The 10,230-nt window shown below is 38.8% G+C and overlaps 1 protein-coding gene across 1 annotated transcript in view; it reads left to right on the top strand.

The window, feature by feature from the left end:
* bcas3 (BCAS3 microtubule associated cell migration factor) overlaps positions 1-10,230 on the top strand; it is a 283,967-nt gene that overhangs the window by 55,876 nt on the left and 217,861 nt on the right. Inside the window, exons 12-13 of the mRNA XM_061925915.2 lie at positions 4,941-5,111; positions 6,939-7,032. Of these exons, the coding sequence (XP_061781899.1) occupies positions 4,941-5,111; positions 6,939-7,032 (265 nt within the window). The remainder of the gene's footprint in view (positions 1-4,940; positions 5,112-6,938; positions 7,033-10,230) is intronic.

The raw sequence follows: 10,230 nt of genomic DNA on the forward strand, positions 1-10,230 counted from the left end.
AGAGACCATTTAAAGCCCTTTGCAGGTGTTTTGAGTTAATCAGCTGATTAGTTTGTGGCACCAGGTGTCTTCAAAATTTAACCCTTACACAATATTCAAATTTTGTGACACACGGAATTTTGGATTTTCATTTGTTGCCACTTCAAATCATCAAAATTAAATGAAATAAACATTTGAATGCATCAGTCTGTGTGCAATGAATAAATATAATGTACAAGTTACACCTTTTGAATGCAATTACTGAAATAAATCAAGTTTTTCCAAATATTCTAATTTACTGGCTTTTACCTGTATATATGCATTTTCATGCTTGTATATACTGTATGCATTTTATGCTTGTATATATGCATTTTCATGAAAGGAATCAAAAGAAATGATGAGTCATAAAATATAGTGCCGCAGGGAAGTGCACGGGAAGCATTGTCAAAGCTCTGCAGGTTTAGGTTCTTTCTTGGACGCCAAGAAAGCAAAGGAAGAGGTCTGGCATTAAAAGCCAGGGACAGGACTCAGACAAGGGAAGTGGCGGAGGTAAACAGGAAGTGGAAAACCAAAATAAGAGCGCGGGACAGGAAATGGAACATACGGATACATACAGAGCGGAACATCTTGTCGTTTAGTCAGGGATCTGCTACTGTTCCTGGTCAGCAGTTTGTTGGTGCTGATCAATAGTGTGTTTGGACCAGTCCAAAGTCCACAAGTGATTAGAAAACACATTAGTGTGGTGAATAATTCATGTCTTCTTGCCATGGACATGGCTGACACAGTGCAGAGCAGGCGTGCACAAGAAGACACTTAGTGGGCCTGAGACATCCCCAGACCTAACAAGCGCTGGGCGCCACACAGTATTGACGGGGCCGCCTCGTCTGAATGTCTGATTAGACATCTCCGGGGCCCCTTTGGCGCTGGCGTACACACAGTCGCACACCTTGGACTCCATTAGGCAAAGACAAGATAGAGCCACTTAAGGAGCACTATCCATTTCCCTTAATCGAGTCACAGAGGTGTGTTTGAGCCAGACACCGTGGCTGGCCCTTAAACGCACCCCCAGGACCCCCACTGCCTTTTATTTGTTGCCTGGGCAAATACTCAGCCGGAGCATCAAGTAAATTAAGATCAAATGGACTTCTTTCAGTACAAACACAGAGGTATATAATTACACATATATACATACATACATACATACACATATACACACATAAACATACATATGTACAGTATATACATACATATGTACATATACATATATACATACATATATGTCTTAATAAGGTTATCCAAAAAATAGTGCTCGATACCGTAGTAGAGCGCAATATATGTATGTGAAAAAAAATCACAAGACTATTTCATCTCTACAGGCCTGTTTCATGAGGGGGGGTACCCTCAATCATCAGGAGATTTTAATGGGAGCATTCACATACCATGGTTTATATAGGGCACAGAGTGGGTGGGTACAGGCTGGCCTAGGGGCGTGGTGATTGGCTCATGTGTTACCTAGGAGGTGTTTCCGTCTGTGGCGGCATGCTGTGACAATTTCGCTGCGCTTGTTGAGGGATGACAGGTCTGGACGGTAAATAATAAACAGTTTCTCTTTCAAGCATAGGTTGCATCTTTTATTACCACTATTGTAAGGTGTGCTGGATGCAAGAATTTGCCATGTTATTGAATATTCAACATTATTGTCTTTGAGGTCCCAAATGTGTTTGCTGAGTTCTGTGGTATTCCGCAGGTTTTGGTTCCTGAAAGAAGCCTTGTGATTGTTCCATCTGGTTTTGAATTCTCCCTCGGTTAATCCTACATATGTGTCGGATGTGTTAATGTCCTTGCGTATTACCTTAGATTGGTAGACAACTGATGTTTGTAAGCACCCCCCGTTGAGAGGGCAATCAGGTTTCTTTCGACAGTTACAGCCTTTGTTGGTTTTGGAGTCGCTCTGTCCGGGGGCCGACGGCTCATTTGCAATTGTTTTGTTGTGGTTTGAGATGATTTGTCGTATATTGTTCATACAGCTGTAGCTCAATTTAATGTTGTTCTTGTTGAATATTTTTCTTAGGGTGTTGTCTTTGGGAAAGTGTTTGTCAATCAGATTGAGGAATTTGTGTCCAATGTTAGTTGAGACGTTTTTGCTGTATGGGGGGTTGTACCAGATGATGTCGTTTCGTTTTCTGTTCTTTTTTGGCTGGTTTCCTGGCGTGGGTTCATAGGTGAGGGTGAAATTGTATCCGCTTTCATCAAGGGCTTTTTGGTACGGGGGGGTTGCTTGGTCAAATTCAGCTTTGCTAGATGACAGCATCGATAGCCTTTTATTGATTCCGGTAGGTATTCTTTTCGTGGTGGTGGGTGGGTGGTTGCTGTCATGGTGCACGTATTGGAGTGTTGTGTTGGGTTTCGTGAATGGTTGGTAGCTGTTATTTCTCAGGTTGAAAGTGACGTCAAGGAAGTTGACGGTTTGCTTGTTGGCTTCAATCGTGATCCGTAGGCCGTTCTCTTTGAAAATTTGGCAAATGCGCTTCTTGGTATTCTCGCTGCTCCTTGGCGAGGCGCGACACACTGCCAGTCCGTCATCACGGTAAATACCAAGGTTCAGATTGAGGCTAGCGAGCTGGGAGAGGAGGAAACTCCCAACGAGTTCACACGTTTCTGCTCCGTCAAAACTTCCCATAGTGACGTCAAATGTTGCATTGTTTTTTTTTTGCCATGGTGTACTGTTGTGGATGAGAATGGAGTTTTTTGCGTGGATGATGATGTTTCTTTCGTTGCCTGTGATTGAGTCGTAGTCTGAGGCGAAGTCTAGTGCTTGAGTCAGTAGGTCTTGCGTGATGGAAGGGTAAAATTCCTCGATATCAAAGGAGATAAAGTTGTGCTGTTGTTTGTCTTGGATGTTGTTGAACCATTTGATTACTGCTGCTGTATTTCTCCATTGGTTGAGTGGTGTTTTGTCCTTGATTTTTGTGTTGACTCTGTCATATATATATATATATATATATATATATATATATATATATATATATATATATATATATATATATATATATATGTTGATCTTCTCATATACAAAAGTAGTTATTTCATTGTGTAAATGGTAAATAAAAAGAGAATACAACAAGTCCTTTTCAACTTATATTCAATAGAATAGACTGCAAAGACAAGATATTTCATGTTCACACTGAGAAACTTTCTTCTTTTTTGCAAATATTAGCTCATTTGGAATTTGATGCCTGCAACGTGTTTCAAAAAAGCTGGCACAAGTGGCAAAAAAGAGTGATAAAGTTGAGGAATGCTCATCAAAGACTTATTTGGAACATCCCACAGGTGAACAGGCTAATTGGGAACAGGTGGGTGCCATGATTGGGTGTAAAAGCAGCTTCCATGAAATGCTCAGTCATTCACAAACAAGGACAGGGGCGAGGGTCACCACTTTGTCAACAAATGCCTGAGCAAATTGTTTAAGAACAACATTTCTCAACAAGGAATTTAGGGATTTCACCATCTACGCTCCGTAATATCATCAAAAGGTTGAGAGAATGTGGAGAAATCACTGCAGGTAAGCCATGATATTACACACCTTGGATCCCTCAGGCGCTACTGCATCAAAAAGCCACATCAGTGTGTAAAGGATATCACCACATGGGCTCAAGAACACTTCAGAAACCCACTGTCAGTAACTACAGTTGGTCGCTACATCTGTAAGTGCAAGTTAAAACTCTACTATGCAAAGCCAAAAGCCATTTATCAACAACACCCGGAAACGCCGCCGGCTTGGCTGGGCCCGAGCTCATCTAAGATGGACTGATGCAAAGTGGAAAAGTCTTCTGTGGTCTGACGAGTCCACATTCCAAATTGTTTTTGGAAACTGTCGACCAAAGAGGAAAAGAACCATCCGGACTGTTCTAGGGTGAAAGTGTAAAAGGCAGCATGTGTGATGGTATGGGGGTGTATTAGTGATTAGTGTGTGATGGTATGGGGGTGTATTAGTGATTAGTGTGTGATGGTATGGGGGTGTATTAGTGATTAGTGTGTGATGGTATGGGGGTGTATTAGTGATTAGTGTGTGATGGTATGGGGGTGTATTAGTGATTAGTGTGTGATGGTATGGGGGTGTATTAGTGATTAGTGTGTGATGGTATGGGGGTGTATTAGTGATTAGTGTGTGATGGTATGGGGGTGTATTAGTGATTAGTGTGTGATGGTATGGGGGTGTATTAGTGATTAGTGTGTGATGGTATGGGGGTGTATTAGTGATTAGTGTGTGATGGTATGGGGGTGTATTAGTGATTAGTGTGTGATGGTATGGGGGTGTATTAGTGATTAGTGTGTGATGGTATGGGGGTGTATTAGTGATTAGTGTGTGATGGTATGGGGGTGTATTAGTGATTAGTGTGTGATGGTATGGGGGTGTATTAGTGATTAGTGTGTGATGGTATGGAGGTGTATTAGTGGCCAAGGCATGGCTAACTTACGTATAAAAAAAAGAATAAAGTTTGTCAGTGTGAACATGAAATATCTTGTCTTTGCAGTCTATTCTATTGAATATAAGTTGAAAAGGATTTGTTGTATTCTTTTTATTGAGCATTTACACAAGGTGACAACTTTACTGCTTTTGTATAATTAGCAGCTAAAAAGTGCCAAACATGGATAAGTGTGGAGAGTGTTGTGCTTTTTTCCCATCATGCATTGTAATGGATTTCTTTTAGAATTTTTTTTTATGGCTAATGGAGTTTTTTTTAATAATATCCACAAAGTTGAGTGACAATATGATGAAGCAACATCTGAAGTTAAATAGAGCAAACATAAAGAGTTTACCAAAGTAAAGGTGCTGCAAAGACAACAGGAAGTAGAAAGTGCAGACTCTGTAGGGCAGGAGAACATGTTGACTGCCTCCAAAGGTTCCTGATGCACGTATTGCTGTTTAAAATGACTCCTTGTGTGTTTCCACCTGTTAGACCCTGAAGAGCGGCCTGACCATGGTTGGCAAGGTGGTGACCCAGTTGGCAGGTACTGTGCCGGCAAGCACGTCTGATGAAGAAGGTTCTCCTCACACGGGGAGTCGTCGTAGTCTCCATACCTCGGGGGTGGTCACCATCATTGACACGCACAGTGTTGGCGAAGGGCAGGTCAGTTTATTGTTATTATTGTTTTTATTGTTATTGCTATTATTGTTATTATTATTAATATTATTATTATTATTGTTATTATTATTATTAATATTGTCATAATATTATTATTATCATTGTTATTGTTGTTAATATTATTATTATTGTTATTATTATTACTGTTATTATTATTATTGCTATTATTATTGTTATTATTATAAATATTATTTTTATTGTTTGTATTAATGTTATTATTATTATTATCGTTATTAATATTATTGTTATTATTATTGTTAGTATTATTATTATTATTATTATAAAATGAATAGTATTATTATTATTGTTTTTATTAATGTTATTATTATTATTATAAATATTATATTATTATAAAAAATTATGAATATTATTATTATTGTTTTTATGGCGAAGGGCAGGTCAGTTTATTGTTATTATTGTTTTTATTGTTATTGCTATTATTGTTATTATTATTATTATTAATATTATTATTATTATTATTATTGTTATTATTATTATTATTATTGTCATAATATTATTATTATCATTGTTATTGTTGTTAATATTATTATTATTATTATTATTACTGTTATTATTATTATTGCTATTGCTATTATTGTTATTATAATAAATATTATTTTTATTGTTTGTATTAATGTTATTATTATTATTATCGTTATTAATATTATTGTTATTATTATTGTTAGTATTATTATTATTATTATTATAAATATTATGAATAGTATTATTATTATTGTTTTTATTAATGTTATTATTATTATTATAAAAATTATATTATTATAAAAATTATGAATATTATTATTATTGTTTTTATGAATGCTATTATTATTGTTATCGTTATTATTATTATTATTATTATTATTATTATTATTATTATTATTGCATTGCAGCAGGCCCATATTATTATTGCTCATACTTCAAACTTTATTAAAGTACTTCTATCTTATTCTGACGTGAACAATGTTAACATTAAAGTGGTAGCTTTTTGAGCTAATTTTGCAACCGTTTACCCCAGAGTCATATAACTTGGTATGTGACACTTAACTGCTAGCATGCTATTGTTAGCAAGCTAAATTTAACATGCTAACGTTTTAGCTTTTTACGTTTTTTTCTCTAATTAGACAACCATACACCTTACAGTCATATAACTTGGTATGTGACACGTGCTAACTAATAGTATGCTAATGTTTAGCATGCTAAATTTAGCATGCTAATTTTCTGAGCTAGTTTTGCAACCATTTAACCCAGAGTCATTAACTTGGTAAGTGACACTGGTTAACTGTTAGCATGCAAACGATACCATGCGAGCAAGCTAACTTAAGCATGCTAACTTTTTCATCACATTTGACACTTTTTTTCTCTATTTCCCCAGCCGTACACCTTGTTACTTGAAATGTGAGACATGCTAACTGTTAGCACACAAGCTAACTGTTAGCATTTTAATGTAAGCATTTCAGGCTAGCTCTGTAGCTCATATTGTACAGTTACACCTAAAAGTCTCGGGTTCAGACACATCTTCAAAGTACGGCGACCCCTGGCCCTTGGTCCTTGGTCCAGGGCTCAGATAGCAGGCCCATTAAAATTTCCACGGGTATTTTCTGGTTTTCTGTTTATTCTTCTCTTGCCTAAAAGAGAAAGATTGCAACACAACGCATACAAAATATTGTGTCCACGTAGGAAGTGTGTAACAATACACACTTACATTTTGTAGATGTGCTTGATTTTCACACAACGTAAACAAACTAGTGTATGAAACGACATTTTGTCGCACTCTGGCCTTCGTGGAACTCCTGTTTGTGTGTGTTGTCGCAGGTCCTGGTGAGCGAGGACTCTGACGGAGGAGGAGTGGTGGCTCACTTCCCGGCTCACGACAAGCCAATATCCTGCATGCAGTTCAGTCCCAGCGGTAAGACAAACCAAATGTGTTTACATTTGTCAACAACAGCAAACACATTGCTAAAAACACACAACTTGACTTGAATCGTGTTATTTTTCATCCCGGTGACGTTAAATAATACAAATAAAATAGCATCTGGGTCAGAGTTGTGTACATTGAGACACAAAGTACCAGTAGTAGAGTACTGGTACTATGTAATCACGACGTGGTACTTTAATCCTGCGCTCATGTTGGGTCCATGAAGTATAAGATGACTCGTCTGCAAACAACAACTTTGCTTAGTTTACACGCTTGCTTTACTTGAGTTCAGTACAAGATGCAGAAGACTTACAATCAAATCCTCTGCGAAACAGGCTTGTAGGGATGATATAGTTTCTGTCTTTTTCCCTGACCTAACGTATATATATATATATATATATTATGTGTGTCCTGCTGTAGCACCAGCAAGATAGAGAAAGTGTCCTGCTGTAGCACCAGGAAGATAGAGAAAGTGTCCTGCTGTAGCACCAGGAATATAGAAGAAGTGTCCTACTGTAGTACCAGGAAGATAGAGGAAGTGTCCTGCTGTAGCACCAGGAAGATAGAGGAAGTGTCCTGCTGTAGCACCAGGAAGATAGAGAGTGTGTCCTGCTGTAGCACCAGGAAGATAGAGAAAGTGTCCTGCTGTAGCACCAGGAAGATAGAGGAAGTGTCCTGCTGTAGCACCAGGAAGATAGAGGAAGTGTCCTGCTGTAGCACCAGGAAGATAGAGAAAGTGTCCTGCTGTAGCACCAGGAAGATAGAGAAAGTGTCCTGCTGTAGCACCAGGAAGATAGAGAAAGTGTCCTGCTGTAGCACCAGGAAGATAGAGGAAGTGTCCTGCTGTAACACCAGGAAGATAGAGGAAGTGTCCTGCTGTAGCACCAGGAAGATAGAGAAAGTGTCCTGCTGTAATAGAGAAAGTGTCCTGCTGTAACACCAGGAACATAGAGAAAGTGTCCTGCTGTAGCACCAGGGACATAGAGAAAGTGTCCCGCTGTAACACCAGGAAGATAGAGGAAGTGTCCTGCTGTAACACCAGGAAGATAGAGAAAGTGTCCTGCTGTAGCACCAGGAAGATAGAGGAAGTGTCCTGCTGTAGCACCAGGAAGATAGAGGAAGTGTCCTGCTGTAGCACCAGGAAGATAGAGAAAGTGTCCTGCTGTAGCACCAGGAAGATAGAGGAAGTGTCCTGCTGTAGCACCAGGAAGATAGAGAAAGTGTCCTGCAGTAACACCAGGAAGATAGAGGACGTGTCCTGCTGTAGCACCAGGAAGATAGAGAAAGTGTCCTGCTGTAGCACCAGGAAGATAGAGAAAGTGTCCTGCTGTAGCACCAGGAAGATAGAGGAAGTGTCCTGCTGTAGCACCAGGAAGATAGAGAAAGTGTCCTGCTGTAGCACCAGGAAGATAGAGAAAGTGTCCTGCTGTAGCACCAGGAAGATAGAGAAAGTGTCCTGCTGTAGCACCAGGAAGATAGAGGAAGTGTCCTGCTGTAACACCAGGAACATAGAGGAAGTGTCCTGCTGTAGCACCAGGAAGATAGAGAAAGTGTCCTGCTGTAATAGAGAAAGTGTCCTGCTGTAACACCAGGAACATAGAGAAAGTGTCCTGCTGTAGCACCAGGGACATAGAGAAAGTGTCCCGCTGTAACACCAGGAAGATAGAGGAAGTGTCCTGCTGTAACACCAGGAAGATAGAGAAAGTGTCCTGCTGTAGCACCAGGAAGATAGAGGAAGTGTCCTGCTGTAGCACCAGGAAGATAGAGGAAGTGTCCTGCTGTAGCACCAGGAAGATAGAGAAAGTGTCCTGCTGTAGCACCAGGAAGATAGAGAAAGTGTCCTGCTGTAGCACCAGGAAGATAGAGGAAGTGTCCTGCTGTAGCACCAGGAAGATAGAGAAAGTGTCCTGCTGTAGCACCAGGAAGATAGAGAAAGTGTCCTGCTGTAGCACCAGGAAGATAGAGAAAGTGTCCTGCTGTAGCACCAGGAAGATAGAGAAAGTGTCCTGCTGTAGCACCAGGAAGATAGAGAAAGTGTCCTGCAGTAACACCAGGAAGATAGAGGACGTGTCCTGCTGTAGCACCAGGAAGATAGAGAAAGTGTCCTGCTGTAGCACCAGGAAGATAGAGAAAGTGTCCTGCTGTAGCACCAGGAAGATAGAGGAAGTGTCCTGCTGTAACACCAGGAAGATAGAGGAAGTGTCCTGCTGTAGCACCAGGAAGATAGAGAAAGTGTCCTACTGTAACACCAGGAAGATAGAGAAAGTGGAGGTTGTCCCAGCAGCGATAAAGCATGAAGGACATGAGTCAGAGTGAGTGTGATGTAAGAAGTCGGTGTTAGAGTCCCAGCTGCATCTATTTCAGGGTCTAATTAGAGGACAAGACGTTTGTTTTCTCACATGTCGTCTGAGTTGATGAGCAGCTAGCCTGCCAACACCACAACACATGTTCTGATCTTGTCCTGCACTCTTAGTCGAGTTGACTAGTTCACCTGCGTCCTCTGCAACTGTTGTGCTTCCAAGGACTTCACCCACACTGACAATAGAACACTAGTTCACACTTCTCACACTGACCCTTGATATTCTATATATAGATAGATATTCAAACTTGATATACTATATATATAGATATTCAAATGTGATATACTATATATATAGATATTCAAACTTGATATACTATATATAGCAAACTTGATATACTATATATAGATATTCAAACTTGATATACTCTATATATAGATATTCAAACTTGATATACTATATATAGATATTCAAACTTGATATACTATATATAGCAAACTTGATATACTATATATAGATATTCAAACTTAAAGACAGCATTTTAATCAGGCTTTTACTGATTTTATTTGTGTTATTTTCTATTTTATTGATGGCTGTTATTACTGCTATTATTCTTTCAATATTTTGTCTTTATTAACTGAATAATGTACGATTTATATATTTTCCTTTTATACATATATATATATTTTTTTTTTTTCATACAATGTTTTCTTTGCCTTTCTTTTTTTGCCCTTTTTTTTCTTCTTTTTTTGCCTTTTTTCTGCCTTTTTGTCTTTTATTTATTTATTAGGGTTTTTTTGCCTTTTTCTTTGCGAATCAGGCTTTTACAGATTTTTTTTGTTTAATTTTTTGTGTGTTTAATTTTGTGTTATTTTCTATTGTATATATG

Source organism: Nerophis lumbriciformis, linkage group LG30, assembly GCF_033978685.3.
Source record: "Nerophis lumbriciformis linkage group LG30, RoL_Nlum_v2.1, whole genome shotgun sequence".
NCBI classification, from domain to species: Eukaryota; Metazoa; Chordata; class Actinopteri; order Syngnathiformes; family Syngnathidae; genus Nerophis; species Nerophis lumbriciformis.